Source organism: Siphateles boraxobius, unplaced genomic scaffold (genome assembly GCF_051911475.1).
Source record: "Siphateles boraxobius isolate OS27281-9 unplaced genomic scaffold, OSU_SipBor_1 13, whole genome shotgun sequence".
NCBI lineage: Eukaryota > Metazoa > Chordata > Actinopteri > Cypriniformes > Leuciscidae > Siphateles > Siphateles boraxobius.
Window position 1 is genome coordinate 29,721,175 of NW_027508733.1, and position 18,826 is coordinate 29,740,000.

At 36.9% G+C, this 18,826-nt stretch overlaps 1 protein-coding gene across 20 annotated transcripts in view; it reads left to right on the forward strand.

Annotated features, from left to right (window-relative positions):
- Positions 1–18,826, forward strand: part of dock3 (dedicator of cytokinesis 3) — a 205,597-nt gene that overhangs the window by 116,344 nt on the left and 70,427 nt on the right. For 19 of the 20 annotated variants that reach the window (XR_013203395.1, XR_013203394.1, XM_077226928.1 and 16 more), the window contains 4 exons: positions 3,576–3,724; positions 7,964–8,048; positions 14,090–14,131; positions 15,919–16,070. Coding sequence is in view for 17 of the 20 variants with exons in the window: in XM_077226928.1 (XP_077083043.1) it covers positions 3,576–3,724; positions 7,964–8,048; positions 14,090–14,131; positions 15,919–16,070 (428 nt within the window). In the remaining 3 variants the exon portion in view is untranslated. Of the gene's footprint in view, positions 1–3,575; positions 3,725–7,905; positions 8,049–14,089; positions 14,132–15,918; positions 16,071–18,826 lie in introns of those variants that run through there. The other variant, XR_013203396.1, reaches the window with a different exon arrangement.

Here is an 18,826-nt window from a genome sequence, read left to right on the forward strand (position 1 = left end):
ATTTGCTATATAGTAAATATTCAGTATATATATATATATATATATATACATATTGCAAAAATCATGGTATGTTGATCACTGACATTAAATCAATAAAAAAATAACATTTAATATATATATATATATATATTTTTATATATAATATACATAGTGCTGTCAAATTGATTAATCGTGATTAATCACATGTTAATTCAATTCTAGTTTGTAGGTGCTAAAACACGCATAACTTTGGGGCTTATTGGTTTTACCATTAAGCAGTCTCAAATGCATTATCCGTGGAAAACTACTAGAGATTTACTGCTAAAATAGACTCACCAGTTGTGAGGTTTCTTTTCCAAACACAAATGCTTTGTTGACATTTGAAGTCTCTGTTTTGAATACCCTACTGAAATATCAATGTCAATCCTTGAAGTACTCGTTAATTGACTAGGGACCCAGTAAGTGGTAGAGGATCCTGATGGATTGTGAACTAGATTCAATCCATCTTTCAGAAAATGCAGAGGAGGCGAGGTTCTTGCTGTTGGGGTGTGGGGGAGGCTGTCAATCTGAGCTTTTATTTCAGTTAAAGCTTAAGGATTGATACAGGTCTCTCGACAGCCAACTTAAAACAATCATAATCGCATTATACTGCAGAGGCTGATAAATCTGTTTTTCATTGGGGTAAATGGATTGCAATGATCGTGCGTTCTTGGAAGGAGAGGGAGCAAGAGCAATGGAGGGTGGATGACCCCACACTGTGTACTAAAATCTACTTGAGCCAAGATCCTGAGATACCTTACATGGCAGCCATGGGGAAAAGCTAAGCAGAAACATCATGTCTTTTTAAACTAGATCTCATGTATGAAATCCTTTGTAGAGGCCCAGAGGAGTGTGGGATACATATTTACATCTTTCATTCATTATGTGCAACAGATCCGGGTGAATGGAATTGCCTAAATCTCATTGGTCAAATTGAGTCCTATCATTGACTACGTTTACATGCTGCCAATATTTGGGTCATGGTCGGGTTAAGGTCATTATTCAGGTTTCTGAAACATTAGGAATAACCTGTTTACATGCGTGAGCAGAGAGAGTTACTCCTGTATACATGGAATTGGAATATCCCGATGTAAACGGCGACGCAACGTCTGGACGTACGCACAACCTTAAGACGTCATTTCCGATTCTTCTTCCTGTATCCAAAGACAACAACAACAGCAGCAGCACGCAGATAATGAATAGTTCGGGGCAGATAGCGATCGCCTTTGTTTGCGCTTTGGTACTGGTACTGACCTCGCTCCAAATCGATGCTGTGCTGCGTCTCGCCATGTTTACTTCCGGTATACTGCACGCGGGTTTCTGTATGCGCAGAGAAGTTCCTCTACTCAAAAGACCAAGATTTCTTGCGAATAGAACATGCGCAGAACACAAATCATTATGGGGATATGCCGATACGCTGATAGGCTGATGCCGATATCAAAAATTCAGGTTAGAAAAGGGGTACCCCAGGTATCATATCCGGGTTTTTAAAATCCAGGATATGAGCATATTCGGGTTTTTGCCAGTGTTTACATGGCCGTGCGTGACCGGGTTATTGCTAATATCCCGGTTTTGAACGGGTTATTGGCTGCTTGTAAACGTAGTCATTGATACAGTCAGAAGTGTGATATAGTGTTAGCCTATAAAGTGTTAGCCGGTACAGAAATGAGTCAATGGGTGGCAGATTATTTGAGTCTGACTGGATTGTTAATTTTGATATCAGTCAACATGATCGGATGTGTTTGGGTCGCTAAAATGAGTTTAGAGCAATGCAATGCTACTTTGCTTCTAAACCCATATTGTCTTAGTCTGAATTTTTCCACAGTAAACTGCGTAGTGAAAAGTTGTTTGAGTAGTTACAAAACAGTAAAGGGTTATCAAAGCAGAGGATAATGGCAGCAATGTAATACAAGCATCTTGACATTACATTTGACAGTAATTGTCTTGAAATTTATTGTTGAAGGCTGTACATTTGTTTAAAAAATGATGTTTTGACAGCTGTAGCAGAATTTAGAGATTCAGAATCTGAATTGGAGAATGTTCTTAGGTTTCTAAAATGTATCCCCCCAGAACTTCACAAGCAGATTAGTTGATTATTGGGTGACTAGATGAATAATCAACCATTAAAAACATCCTTAAAAAGTACATCAATGCTCCTTAACTAGCCCAACCAACTTCACCAGCTAGACCAGCAATAACCAGTGTAAACCAGCTTGGATCAGTGTAGGAATCGATACTTGTCTAGCTAGCATGGGATGCTAGTTTCCCCACCAAGGTTAGCCAACTTCATCAAAAAGACTATGCTGTTCCACCAGCTAGAGGAACTCCAAACTGGCACTATGCGACATCCGAACAGGAAGTGGAATTCTGGTCTTCAGCTGGTCATTGAGATTCTTCTCCAAAGACGCTTGCCATTAAGACTAGCAGGGAAGAAATCACACTGTTCTGCTTGCATCGGAGAGGAGTAATTATTGCTGCCAACATGAGTAGGGGGAAGCTATCAGTCCCTAGAGCCAGGAACAGTCAGGGGAAAAGGCTACATCCAGTACAGAAGTCCAAGTGAGTATAACAGGGAATTTGATGGATATGGCTTTTAGATGAGAGTGTCACAATCCCATCTGATTTCACCAATAACACACTGTGGAATGAAATACTGACAGATACTTCATGCTATGTACATGTAGGTATCCAGGGGCACATTCTTGTGAAAGCCCTAGACAAAACCTTCTTTGTTTCCAAGATCACGTCAAACTCAAGTCCTGAGATGTTTCTGTGATGGAGGGCGCTGGAGACCTCACACACAGCCGGCACAGCATGTCGGTATGACAGACTCACAGATCTGTTCGCTGCGTGTCTCCCCGAGGGCAGATGAGGGAGTCATTATCAACCATCATACACAAACTTGAAGCCTTGCGGTTTGGGACATGTGCTTAGATGATGCTCAGTGGTTGTTCCACATCTTTGACTATCTGTGTCTTTGATTATCTACAGTACTGTAATTCTAACATCATTTGAAGGCAGCATAACACCATTCTCACTGACAGATTTTTAGCAGGGCGACCTGAAGTCATTTATTTCAGTGACTCAAAAACAAAGTGGAGATAATTATGTACAAATGGAAATGCTGTTAGTGTGACTGTCCCTTGAAGGCTAATTCACACTGCATCAACAGACCAACAGACATGTTTGTCTGGTTTTGTTGGATCAGTGTGTTACTCCGTCAGCCTCTTATGCCGTTGGAATGCAGTGGCATCCTTTGAAGTGCCATACAAATGCCATGGTAGATGAATATGGAGCAGTCTTTGAAGAACCAGTAAATTTCAAGTATTAATGTGTTCTGTAGGACAATGTCAGGAAATATATTTTTTATCTTAACCACAATTTAAATTGAACTGTGCACAGTATGTAATTACTGAATGATAATTGACTGACACTATGGTATGTATAACACACAACTACTGTACATTTGTCTAGTCAAATTTGAGACTATAGTTTTGTCATGAGTGGATAGATTAAATACATATTTGGCTTTCTTGTTTGTTTGTTTTTCTCCACAGAAGCATAAAGTAGACCTCTTTTACAAGCTTCGTCACGTGATGAACGAGTTGATTGATCTGAGGCGACAACTGCTTTCAGGCCACCTGACCCAGGATCAAGTCCGGGAAGTCAAACGCCACATCACTGTACGACTGGACTGGGGCAATGAGTGAGTTACTCTATTTTACCTCCAAGAAAATGCCCTGCACAAATTCAAATGAAAACTTTCTCTTAATCGTAAGGAATAACCAGCAAGATGCCTTAAAAGTGTAACAATGTTAGCCATCATGTTAACTTCCACCATTGGTCTAAATCTTGTGTACAAACCAGCAAAAATGCCTTTAATGTGTTGTTAGCAATGTTAGCTATCATGCTAACACCCACCATTGGTCTAACTCTTGCAGAAGAACCAGCAAAGGTGCCATTAAAGTGTTGTTAGTAATGTTACCAATCATGCTAACCTCCACCAATGATCTTGCAGAAAAACCAGTAAAGGTGCCTTTAAAGTGTTGTTAGTAATGTTAACAATCATGCGAACCTCCACCAATGATCTTGCAGAAGAACCAGTAAAGGTGTCTTTAAAGTGTTGTTAGTAATGTTAACAATCATGCGAACCTCCACCAATGATTTAGCAGAAGAACCAGTAAAGGTGCCTTTAAAGTGTTGTTAGTAATGTTAACAATCATGCAAACCTCCACCAATGATCTTGCAGAAGAACCAGTAAAAGTGTCTTTAAAGTGTTGTTAGTAATGTTAACAATCATGCTAACCTCCACCAATGATCTTGCAGAAGAACCAGTAAAGGTGTCTTTAAAGTGTTGTTAGTAATGTTAACAATCATGCGAACCTCCACCAATGATTTAGCAGAAGAACCAGTAAAGGTGCCTTTAAAGTGTTGTTAGTAATGTTAACAATCATGCAAACCTCCACCAATGATCTTGCAGAAGAACCAGTAAAAGTGTCTTTAAAGTGTTGTTAGTAATGTTAACAATCATGCTAACCTCCACCAATGATCTTGCAGAAGAACCAGTAAAGGTGCCTTTAAAGTGCTGTTAGTAATGTTAACAATCATGCTAACCTCAACCAATGATCTTGCAGAAGAACCAGCAAAGGTGCCATTAAAGTGCTCTTAGTAATGTTAACAATCATGCAAACCTCCACCAATGATCTTGCAGAAGAACCAGTAAAGGTGCCTTTAAAGTGTTGTTAGTAATGTTAACAATCATGCTAACCTCCACCAATGATCTTGCAGAAGAACCAGTAAAGGTGCCTTTAAAGTGTTGTTAGTAATGTTAACAATCATGCTAACCTCCACCAATGATCTTGCAGAAGAACCAGCAAAGGTGCCATTAAAGTGCTGTTAGTAATGTTACCAATCATGCAAACCTCCACCAATGATCTTGCAGAAAAACCAGTAAAGGTGCCTTTAAAGTGTTGTTAGTAATGTTAACAATCATGCAAACCTCCACCAATGATCTTGCAGAAAAACCAGTAAAGGTGCCTTTAAAGTGTTGTTAGTAATGTTAACAATCATGCTAACCTCTACCAATGATCTTGCAGAAGAACCAGCAAAGGTGCCTTTAAAGTGTTGTTAGTAATGTTAACAATCATGCGAACCTCCACCAATGATCTTGCAGAAGAACCAGTAAAAGTGTCTTTAAAGTGTTGTTAGTAATGTTAACAATCATGCTAACCTCCACCCTCTAAATCGTGTGGATAAACCAGTCTCTTATATGTCAGACAAAATATGTCATTTTGATATTTTGAAATACATCCAATTAAAGAAGTCCATGGGATTTTCATGCATTTGTTCCACCCTCCTAAAAATGTGTTGATATTAATGTTGTTGATTTTGTTGATATTAATGTCCAGTCCTGGACATTAATATCTTCACTCAGTTGAGGAGTGTTTAAATGAGCTCTTGTGCGTCATGGAGATTTGCCAGCGCTTTTAATGTGTTAGAGGCCAAGGCCTCCTGAGCGTGGAGTCAACAGAGCTGAAACGCTAGAGATGGATTACTGCGCCTTTCTCGTCACCCTAAAACAACTTGGCCCAACACAGCGAAGAAATGAGGATAACAGTAGCATATGTCATTCACTGCCTGGTTAAATGTGAATTACATTGAGATTTCAAATGCAAACACTGAGGCCAAACAAACCAACACAACATGAAGATGAGTTTTTTTCTTTTTTTAATTCAGAGTAAATTGACTTTTCACTGCAATGAAAGGCGGTCGTGTCTGTCCTTCAGATACCGCCCCCATTTCTAACCTACACAGCTGTGCAATTATTCACAGCTTGTGAGTTTTGAGTGTCAGTATTTACAGTTCTTGCATCATTATTTCATCTTTCTCAGAGATTTTCTAAAGTTGTATGTCCAATATTCATTTGCTGATACTGCAAATTGAGATTTCAGTCAGCTACAAATTATATTTACTATACTACTAATAAAGGTACCATATAACCACACTTGTGTAAAAATAACTAATGTATATTTTTAATGTATAAGTGCATCGTATAAAATTTACTATAAAATATACGTTCAGTTTTATTTAATGGATCAGTTTGTTCCTTTCAGTTACAATCTTTAACCTTTGGTTTTACCGTTTTTGGACTTCTTTCAAACACATCACAAACCTTAATTATTCCATATACCAGTAGTATATGGTTTTCACTGTTTTATTATGAAAGTAAAAAATGAATTCTTTGTGATTTTCATATTTGCTGATGTTTTAAGTCAAATTCAATAATTTCATAATACAAGCAATTATCTATCGCGTAGAAACAGATTACTACATTGGACTTCACCTCTTATAGGGACGAATAAAAGCAGAGTTAATCTAAAGAAACAATCTTTTAGAGGCCAGATGATCCAGGAATTGTGGTGTATCAGCATCTGAGTCAGGCCAAGTCGACCACGCATCCCTCGTCTTCAAGGTCACCGGAAGATTCACTTCTGTGATGAGGCTCTTTGTGGTTCTGGGGTTTCAGCAGTTCATCACTGCCAGGTCTTCAGATCAGCAAACAATTTAATTGAGTAAAGGGGATCAAATGGATTTGAGACGCCAGCACTTACCGATACGTTCTATAAATACTTGAAGTGCGAGTTGAAGAGCATCTCCAGTGTTTTTCAAACAATCTAATAATGTTTTTCATTATGCCTTTCTAAGGTTATCAATTTTCTCTTAAAGTGATCTTGTATTTTTTGGCAAGTGTCACTGTTATATAGCCTACATTAAAGTATTTTGTGTAAGACTTTAAGAGAGTTAATTCAGCCTCAGTAACAAGACATTTATAAATTGAGCAACGTCTTGACGTAGCAAATTAGAGGCATTCACGCTGCGGTTGTGGAGTATATCAAGCTTGTCATTGCTAAAAACACTTAATTGTCACATAATAAGTTTATTACTGTCTATTTATACAAAGTCGTCAACAAATAGATTTATTTATGCTCTGATGCAAGCCAATGATGTGAGATGTCTCTCTGGAGAGCTAATTTGCATTGAGATATTCAGAAAAGATGGAAATTTATACCCCTGGCTAGGCAGAGGCCTTGGGCGATGCTAATGCTAATGCTTTGATTGAGAGCTCTACAACCAGAGCAAAATAAACACGAGCCACCAAGCAATGCCCTAGCAACCAGCCAAACACCCTAGCAACCAGCTATCAATAAGCTGAGGATACTTTAACAGTGTGGCTAGTTAGCATTACTAGCATTACTTCTGTTTGACCATTTTCTTCTTAATTAATTAATTAATTGAACCACTTATCAAACACCTAGAACATCCAAACAAATGTAAAAGAAAAATAGTTTAGTGATAAAAATGTGTATTTCAACAAACTTAAGATATGACTATTTAGCTTCAACATTGCATGTGTTTAGATGCTAACCCACTTACTTTAAGCTAGTCTCTCTGGGAGTTAATGGGGTTTTATTTACATCTGAGAAGTTCTGGAGAAGCCATGTTTATGTTATATTAGGATACTGAATGGCATGCCATCACTTCAGTTGTGTTATGAGGACAACACCTGTTTCCATAGATCTACAATACGACAGCTGCACATAGCGCTAGCAGCTTTCTATGGATCTTAACCACACAATGCTCCCAATATTAACAGCTCTGATTGGGCAAACCGGGAAAGTAATGTTGAAAACTTGCCTAGAAATGTTCTTATGTCATGTTTTCCAATCTAGCGGCCAACACAACACTGTGTTAAATATTAGTGTAGCAATGTAGCGACTGATGGATATAAAATATACTGTATGGCTAAATGCCCGCCACAACAGGTGGACGCAACAGCTTGACAGATTTTCTGTTCTTTTATTATCCACAACATTATTCATTCTAAGTATTTCAGTCTCAAGTAATCTAGTTAATCTCCGTCCTGTTCTTTCCCCGTGTTCAACAGACATTTAGGCTTAGATCTGGTTCCCAGGAAGGAGTTTGAAATGGTCGATGCGGACCAGATCAGCGTTTCAGATCTCTACAAAATGGTAAGTCCTCTGACTGCATTCAGATGTGTGTCCGATGTGTGCATTTTCATCCCTGAAGCAGTAAATCACTACATTATCCTCTGTTGGATGTTAAAACACCATTTAGTAGATGTTTTTCCAACATCTATGATTTCAAATGAATGTCAGTCTCAGTGTTTTTGTTGCTTTGGATTACTGCAGGTTGTTCAAAATGAGTTTATTAATGTGAGTCTGCATAGACAAGTGCAGAAATAATGTTTTAATGTATTCCTGCAACTGTTTTGCATATGTGCATAATGTAGGCATAATGTGCAGATGTTGCCAAGTTCGCACCTGTAGAATGAACTGAACGGTTAGAAAGCAGACATGTTTTTAAACATTCCATTAGAGGGCAAATTCCCAAGACGGCTCATCAGAATGAATCATTTGCATATTCAATTTCCCAGAAAGCCTGATTTTCAGCTTTATGGAACTAAGAAACAATATTGGAAATAAAAAAGAAAACCTTGCTTTTTAAACTTTTTGATTATATCTTTACCCTCTGTAATTCACTTTATTCTCTAGTCGTCAACGTTTTATTGGGAACTGTTTTGACACCAGCATCTGTTTCTAACTGCAGCTTGTGGGGAAAGAACATTTATTTTATTTCAGTCATCTGACAGATCTTTTTCCATGATGCCATATTGTACAATATATAATTTATGCCTATAACATAATTTATTAATTTATGGCTAAACTAAGATTAAAGATTATTATGTTTTTGGCTGTAAAATTTTACAACAATTGATCAGCATTGTATGTCTAGTAAAGCTATATGTATATTTAATATTGAATTTATGTTTTATATATATATATATATATATATATATTTTTTTTTTAATCAGAATATTTAATCTAATATTTATAATATTTTTAAAGCATGTCATTCAGTTACTTCAATTTTAAATAAATGTAAGTAAAAGGCTTAATCAGTGCTTTGAAATGAATCAATGTTTTGAATCAGACTGTTTAAGTTAATCAAATTTTGCAAATTCATCTGCATTTTTGCCACTAGGTTTAAATCAGAGATGCTAAAATATTCTTTGTCATATGTAAAATATTCTTTCAGTCTTTATGAAACATCTAAAAGCATATTAAAATAATTTAATATTCATGGTGTTTAATTTTGTATCTGCAACATAATAATAATCTGTCTGTCGCATTTTATCCTCCAACCGTTGGAAGTTATAAACTTGGTGAAAGATTTAAAGAGGTTGGAGGAACTAGTCAAAAGAAATGAGAACTGTTCAAAGTGCCTGACTAAGAGGTTTAGCTAACTTTCTGGGATAAATTCAGATGAAAAGCAAGCACTCCGGGTAGAGTAGCTGAATCTCGACTTGATTTTTAAGTGCACTAGCCAAATGTTGAGGTCACAGAGAGATTTGTATAGCTCGATATGTGGGAGGCGGAGGAGTTTCACACAAATACCAAAAATAAAGAAAGTGGGGAAGAAAGAAACAAGCTTCTGAGGAGAACATAGAAACATAGATGCGAGAAGACTTTTACTTGCCCTCGGGCAACAGAGAGCACTGAAGCTGCAGAGACTCAAGACCTTTAGCTTTCTTAGAAGTTGCTGCTGAATTGTCTCCAGGGGTGCAAAAGATGATTCAATCAAAGAGCCGAGCTTTTCTCTCTTTGAATTACACGTGCCCTGTTCACACAATTTACTCTGTCAATCTAATGTTTTCTGTTCACTTTCAATATTCATTCTGTTATTTTTTATACTTCCTTTAGGATTCAGGGATGGTAATGCACAAGTTTCAGGTTTTATTTTGACACACTGAGATGTCTGCCTCTTTGTTCACTTAAACAAGAAACTTGCACCCGGTGTCCTGTACCTATAGTTATGTACAGTGTGCATAAATTATCAACACTGTTTTTATTTTACAAAAGAACTAAATGTATATATATATATATATATATATATATATATGTGTGTGTGTAAGTTAGTCAGGGACGAAGTCTCACAGAAATGTTGTAACATGGCTGTAAAATCTGCCATGCTAAAAGTGCCGCAAGGCGCTGTTTTAGATTAATGAGTCCCGCCAGGCGTGCGTTTAGCCTCCCTGATGGTGAAAGTGAGAACAGAAGGAAAGATATTTGTTTTCAGACATTTCTCAATTTGGCTTGAAATCCTCCACTGGGTTTGAAAATGAAGCTCTACTTCACTCCCTTGTTGTCAAGCACTATCTCAAGGAAATCTCACTTTTTATCTTGATATAAAGTGCATGCAGCTTTGAGGATTTTTATTTTTATTTTTATTTTTTGCTGGTTCTTATTGTTAAGGTAATTATTAGTGGTGTTTACTAAGGAAAGCATCAGTAGCAATGCCCTAGCCACGAAAGCTTGTTTCCGCCAGAGAATAAAAAATAAAAAAGGTGATTGCGACATTTTATCTCACAATCTCTTTTATCTCATTTTGCTAGTTTACATTTATTTTGTAACTATGTCATATCAACTCGCAATTGTGAGCTATAAAGTCAGAATTGCGAAAATAAACGTTTAGCAATTGTGAGATATGAAGTCAGAATTGCGCGATATAAACTTTAGCAATTGCGAGATATAAAGTCAGAATTGCGTGATATACACTTTAGCAATTGTGATATATGAAGTCGGAATTGCGTGATATAAACTTTAGCAATTGTGAGATATAAAGTCGGAATTGCGTGATATAAACTTTAGCAATTGTGAGATATGAAGTCAGAATTGCACAATATAAACTTTAGCAATATAAACTTAAGCAATTGTGAGATATAAAGTCAGAATTGCGTGATATAAACTTTAGCAATTGCGAGATATAAAGTCAGAATTGCGTGATATAAACTTTAGCAATTGCGAGATATAAAGTCAGAATTGCGTGATATAAACTTTAGCAATTGCGAGATATAAAGTCAGAATTGCGTGATATAAACTTTAGCAATTGCGAGATATAAAGTCAGAATTGCGTGATATAAACTTTAGCAATTGCGAGATATAAAGTCAGAATTGTGTGATATAAACTTTAGCAATTGTGAGATATGAAGTCAGAATTGCACAATATAAACTTTAGCAATATAAACTTAAGCAATTGCGAGATATAAAGTCAGAATTGCGTGATATACACTTAACAATTGTGAGATATAAAGTCAGAATTGCATGATATAAACTTTAGCAATTGCGAGATATAAAGTCAGAATTGCGTGATATAAACTTTAGCAATTGCGAGATATAAAGTCAGAATTGCGTGATATAAACTTTAGCAATTGCGAGATATAAAGTCAGAATTGTGTGATATAAACTTTAGCAATTGCGAGATATAAAGTCAGAATTGCGTGATATAAACTTTAGCAATTGCGAGATATAAAGTCAGAATTGCGTGATATAAACTTTAGCAATTGCGAGATATAAAGTCAGAATTGCGTGATATAAACTTTAGCAATTGTGAGATATGAAGTCAGAATTGCACAATATAAACTTTAGCAATATAAACTTAAGCAATTGCGAGATATAAAGTCAGAATTGCGTGATATACACTTAACAATTGTGAGATATAAAGTCAGAATTGCGTGATATAAACTTTAGCAATTGCGAGATATAAAGTCAGAATTGTGTGATATAAACTTTAGCAATTGCGAGATATAAAGTCAGAATTGCGTGATATAAACTTTAGCAATTGCGAGATATAAAGTCAGAATTGCGTGATATAAACTTTAGCAATTTCGAGATATAAAGTCAGAATTGCGTGATATAAACTTTAGCAATTGCGAGATATAAAGTCAGAATTGCGTGATATAAACTTTAGCAATTGCGAGATATAAAGTCAGAATTGCGTGATATAAACTTTAGCAATTGCGAGATATGAGGTCAGAATTGCGTGATATAAACTTTAGCAATTGTGAGAAAATAAGTCAGAATTGCGTGATATAAACTTTAGCAATTGCGAGATATAAAGTCAGAATTGCGTGATATAAACTTTAGCAATTGTGAGAAAATAAGTCAGAATTGCGTGATATAAACTTTAGCAATTGCGAGATATAAAGTCAGAATTGCGTGATATAAACTTTAGCAATTGTGAGATATAAAGTCAGAATTGCGTGATATAAACTTAAGCAATTGTGAGATATAAAGTCAGAATTGCGTGATATAAACTTTAGCAATTGCGAGATATGAAGTCAAAACTGCGTGATATAAACTTTAGCAATTGCAAGATATAAAGTCAGAATTTAAATTCAGAATTAAAGGTAGAAATAAAAAAAGTCAGAAATAAAGTCAGAATTGCGTGATATAAACTTTAGCAATTGCGAGATATGAAGTCGCAACTGTGAGTTATAAAGTCAGAATTTCAAGATAGGAAGTCAGAATTGCAAGTTATAAATTCAGAAAAAGTATTTTTTCATCAGAATTTACGAATTCTGAACTTTATAACTTTCAATTGCAAGTTTATATCTTACAAATCTGAGAAAAGAATGATAAGATAAAAAGTCGCAATTATCTTTTAAATTGTTTTATTTCTTGGCAGAAACATGCTTCCATACCTAGCAACCGCTCTGAATACTTCAAAAACACCTTGCAATGCCCTGGCAACCATTTGGAACACTGGACTACCACCTGGCAATATCTTAGCAACCATGCAAAGTAACCTAGCAATCACGGCAAAGCAATTGGCCAAAACAGCCTAGCAATTACCTAGCAACCCTTTAGCAACAACATCATGCAACCAACCAGAGCACCCTAGATACAACCGAGTAACACCGTATGAACCTTGGCAACTGAACAGAAAAACATTATCAACCACTTGACTACTACTTAGAAATGTCCTAGTAAACGTCCAGAACACCCTAGGTATCACCTAGAAACACTTTATCTTCAACATCATACAACCAATCAGAACTCTATAGCTACACCCTGGCAACACCATAGCCACCACCCTAAGCAGCCTAGGAACCACCTAGCAATGCTTGAGAAACTGTTTAATGCAGTCCGATAACAATCACTCAGAACACCCTAGCAACAGCATAGTGGCATCATGCCAACAACCCAGAACAACCCCTAGCAACAGTAAAGCAAAGTGCTAACTGCATAGCAGCATCAGAACACCCAAACAATGGCTTAGAAACCACTCAGAATGCCCTAGCAATGGACAGCAACATTCTGACAACCCCTAAAAACACCTTGGCAACTGCATAGTAATGTCACTCTTTCAAGAACACCTTAGCAATTCCATAGCAACCACTTAGAACACCCTAGCAACTGGACAGAAAAAGTGTTTAGTGACACCTTAGCTACACCTTAGCAACCACATAGCAATATCACTCCACCCAGAACAACATAGCACTTTGTCTTTTCAACAGGAAGGCACAATCTATTTAATCTCCTTACGCTAGCATGTTTTGCATACCTTCATTCCCACCATGCATTCACCAGTGGGGGGTTGTTGAATGCTGGGTAATTTATTCTAAACGCTGTCAAAAGCACTGGAGAGAAAGATGCAAGCTAAGAAATACAAACTCATAAGTCACCCAGGCTCCCGGGCAAGATGTGTGTATGTGTGCGTTTCACCATGTGATTATGGGCATGTGTTTTCAGCTTGCGTTTGTGCTGATGATGTCTCTGTGAATATGATTAATATTTATGTAGCTATTCTTCTGTACATCTATACAGTCTTGTGGGGAAAAACATTACAATCCTTAAGCAAGTGTCTTGTTTACTCAATTGCAGATGAAAGATGACATTTTGTTCCCTTTTGAGACGTCAATCTCAAAGCAACTCCTGAAGAATCGTTTTAATGGGATATTATTGTTCTATGTTTTGTGATTGAGATTTCAGTGCAAGCAAGTGCACAGTATATATTATATACTGTGCACATTATGTTTCAGTTTGCCACATTCATTATAATAGGCAGTTTTTATGTTTTAATGTCAGTTCCTGTTCTGCAGGTACAGTCAATATGTCTAACTGCAGTCAGCATGCTTTGTACAGTATATACAGTACTGTAAATATTGTCTGGATTTAGGTTGTCTTTCTGTCTTTCTCTCGGTTGACAGCACCTGTCCAGCCGACACAGCGTCCAGCAAAGCACATCCCAGGTATATTTGTCATCCTCAGCACCATCCGAGGGCTTGTCAGAAATGCTTAGAGTCGTTAACATGGCCAGAACTTTTCGTAGGTCATGCTTCACCATGGGCTAAAATGTGACATGAAATGTTTTGTGGAGCTAAACATCTTGTTTTGGTCATGCTAACAGACCTTTTACAGTTATGTATAAAGCACTTGCTCAAATGTAGGTCAGTAAAACAAGCCACAGGTTTGCAACACTCTGCTATCTAAGCACCAATATGCATGTTGTTGTTGTTTTTTTTGGTTCAATTTAGATGCTTCAATGGCTCAATATTGTTTTTGAAATGTATAATAATTTATTATATTTAATTACATTATATTATACACTGCCAGGCCCCCCAAAAAGTTGATGTTTGGATTTTAGTTGGCAAATGCTTAAGAGTGCATTATTTGATCATTGTTGCGGTTATTATTATGTTTCTAGCATGTTATGTTTGGGAGCAGTTCTTCTAACCCTATTGATGGAGTGTAGAAGAAAAGATCTTGACCAAAAATGAATGCACCTCTTGATGGAAATTACATCACAACATTTATTTCCATCAATGTTTGCTCAAGATCTTGTATTGTCAATGCAACTGTGTAAAGTCTCCTCCAGCACATCCCAAAGAATGTCAATGCATTTAAGCTCTGGACTGACAGGAGAGAATTCATGTGTGAAAATTATTCTTCATACTCATCACAACCATTCTTTCACAATCTGAGCCCAATGAATCTTGACATTGTCATCCTGGAATATGGCCATGATGTGTCTTCATACATGGTTGGGTAACACTTCATAACACTGTTCCTTCCTTAATGAATAACTACACTGGAGCAAATGAGTAACACACTATTAACATTCGAGTAACTACTATTAACTAACAAGAAACTCTGATTAACGAATTAGTAAATAATAGCACTCAGTTGAATGTGGTATTTCACTATTAGCTAATCAGTAACTACTATTTTTCAAACCTCACTGATGACTACTAAGAACTATATATATATATATATATGGGTTCATAATTAAAATGAATAATGCATAATATAAGGTAATGTTAACCCATTAATAATGACTCAAGTGTTACTACATCTTTCAAAAGGAACTTCAAATTATTTGGATCAGAATTCTAAAGTGAAGATCATGGGAACACACTAGTAATGACTAAAGTGTTACCAAATCCATCAGAAGGAACTACTATTCAAAATCTTACAAAAATCTCAAAAGCTTAGAATGACTTCAGTCAATATTAGGTAGTTATCATGTTTTTCACTTTAGAATACTGATCCAAATTATTAGTAGTTCCTTTAGAAGGATGTAGCAACACTTGAGTCATTACTAGTGGGTTACTGTTACCTTTTATTATACATAATGCATTATTCATGTTAATTATGAACATGTATATTGTGGTTATCTGGGAGGTTTGAAAAATATTAGATACTGATTAGCTAATAGTGAACTACCACATTCAACTGAATGCTATTACTTACTAATTTGTTAATCAGAGTTTCTTGTTAGTTAATAGTAGTTACTAGTATGTTAATAATGCATTACTCATCTTTTCCAGTGTAGTTATTCATTATTTGAAGGAACGGTATTCTAAAGTGTTACCCAAAAGCTACACACTCGGTGTTAGTGTTATGAGAACTGTTGCCAAACATATAACATGCTAGAAACATAATAATCACTGCAATAATGATCCAATCATAGACTCTTAAGCATTTGCCTATTTAAATCCAAACAGGATTTCAGGATTTGTTCACTCTGTGCTTTCAGGATGGCAGCAGACAAAGACACGGGGATTCATGTCGAATGCCCGTGCCGCACCATCTCTTCGTCAACCTAAAGAGCTTCACGTACAACACCATCGGCGAGGACACAGACATCTTCTTCTCTCTGTATGACCTGAGAGAGGGCAAGCAAATCAGGTAGGACATATATCATTACAAGTTTGCTTATGAGTTCAGTGGTAGTATCCTTCCACCACTCAAACTTTTTTACAATGAAGAGACTTACATTTGAAATTATTCACAAGGAACAGTGAAAAAATGGACATGAGCTATAAAGAAAGCCATCGTTTTAAAGTATCAAGGTTTAAGAAATGAAAGCTTGCGCAAATACCGGCTACATTGGACACTTTTTTTTACACACTCGTTCAAGAACTGTCTTTCTGCGAAAGCGCAGAAAGACGAGATAAGGACAAGAGACCTCGATGAAGTATTCATGTAAAAGATCTCTTCGCTTCAGACATCTCAAGTCGTAGCGTTTTCAAGGTAGAGGATGGCCTAACTAACTCTCTCTGTCCAACGTGAACTTATCAGCAGAATATCACAGTTTCAGATGGATTTTACTGACAGATTTTAAGATTGCACGATTTTTGCTCATTGCAAAAATGTGCTTCTACATTCATATTTTTTCTCCAAAAGTGTGCCTATACGTAAAATTCACTGCAGTTTCCAGCTGAAATAAACACTAGTGGCAGTAAAACACTAACAACTTTTATTCCTTTACGCACAAATTATGATTACTGGGACAGAATATTGTTTGTTGACTTTTCTGACGTAGTAAACATGCTTGGTAGCTCACCTGGTACAGCACTGCACTGTACAGTAACCGTAAAATGTGAGTCATGATAAAAGAGCTCAAAGACTTTTGCTTTTGTTAACAATATCGGGTATGTTTAGGGTCGGCGTGTCGCGATATACCGGTATTGACGATAAACGTTAATATTAGTAAAAAAAATTTACACACCTATTTGGTTACACTTTATTTTGATAGTCCAGTTTAGACATTCTACTAACTATAAGTAACTTGTCAACTAACTGTCATTAGAGTATTAGTAGACTGTAGTAGACTATCAGTAGACTGTTAGGTTAGGTGTTAGGGTTCGGGTTCGTGTTAGGAGAATAAGTTGACTTGTAGTTGCCAAGTTACTTATAGTCAGTAGAATATCTGTTGGGGGACCAACACAATAAAGAGTTAGCAGATATGAAGTAGACAGTCAACTAATACTCTAATGACAGTTAGTTGACATGTAGCTCCAAAGTTACTTATAGTTAGTAGAAGGTCTAAAGTGTTACCTTTCATTCATACTCAACACTGGAGGGCGCCCTCGCGCAGAAACTCTGCAAGTGAGACTCATATGATTAATAAAACTTATGACGTTCCAGGAGATCTCTAATATGGACAAAGACATCTAGCTATCGCTGTAGCTTAAAGGCCCATATTGAAGGACATATTGAATGGCTCCTCCCCCTTTTCAAATTAAGTTAATTTTCATTCTTAACGAACGTACAGTTGGAAAACGGAATAAAACTCGAGCGTTTGAGCAACCGAACACACAACTCCAACCCATATTGCTCTGTGACGTGTCAACGGTCGCTTCGGCCAGGTGGTGTTTATAGCAAACGGGGCGGAGCTTTAGATTCTAGAGAGCATTTGATTGGACAGAAGATGTGATGAGAAGCTGAAGTCCGCGGTGACGTCATAAAAAGCCGTGATCCTTTTTAGCGGAAGTTGGAGTCTGTAAGTTTTGAATGCTTATATCTCCTAAATGCAAATTTTGTCATTGTTTTGGAACACAACAGCTTATCCATAACCGTAAGGCTAATATATTCGTACTAAAAGCTAAAAAAACTTTGATTTTGATTTCAGGGGGCCTTTAAAGTCATTTTGACTGAAGAGAATGAACTCACCATTGCGACAGTATATGGTTTATCTGTGTTCTTCAAGCCATCTAAGATATTTTCATAAGGATTATATACATTTATGTTGTATGTATGTTCTATTTTCACGAAATGTGCTAGAAACAGTTACAAAATTTAGCTGAAATCTCCGTTTCTCCTTTACTTTTGTGTTAACGGATCGCAAGTCATGCGGCTTTTTGAGGCTCGGCTCCTTTAGCTTTTCTGACAAGTGAACAAAACTTAAGGAACTCGATATAAGTTGGCAAAAAAAAAAGCGCTTGTCAGAAACAGGAAGAGGGATTGAATTCCAGTGAATGAGCTGGAAACACCATTGAGGGAAGTCCAGTTTCAGTGACTATAATAAACTGAGACTCGATGAGGAGATTCTATCTTCTATTATAACGGAAGCTTGTTTTGTTTTCGTCGTGCCAACCAAGGCCACAGAACAACTTCTCCAACGGGAGTGTTTAAAAAGTAATTCATGCACCTCATTAATTCAATTAGAGAAGCGTTTGTAGGCCACTAAGAACGATCGCTTTGAAGCGACGTTTCTGCTTGAAGCAGCAGTTCAATAAGGTCATGTTTTACTCTTTAATTCTTTTGAATGCCGAAAGAAACAACAACAAAACCGTTCATTAGGATGGTCAGACCCACACAGTATTACTCAGTATTACCATTTTTTGGCTCACCTGAAAGAGTCATGTTGCGTCATCATCCCTGAAAACACCACGGGTTAGCGTGTGTGTGTGTGTGTGTGAGTTCGGAGCCTTGATCTGCAGAAGCGCTAGAACGTTGCTCGTGTTGGTCCCGAGGGAGAGCGCTCTCATGAGAGACCCCACGCTGAGGAGGCAGAACCATTTCTTTTCCTTCGTTCTCATCCCTTTATTCCCTCTGAGAGCGTTTTGGCCAAGTCTAGACAGTGAGTTAAGCTTTTGCTTTTTATCATTCTTTCCCACTGCAGATCTTTACGACAGAAGGTGTGCATCCCTAAAACCCAC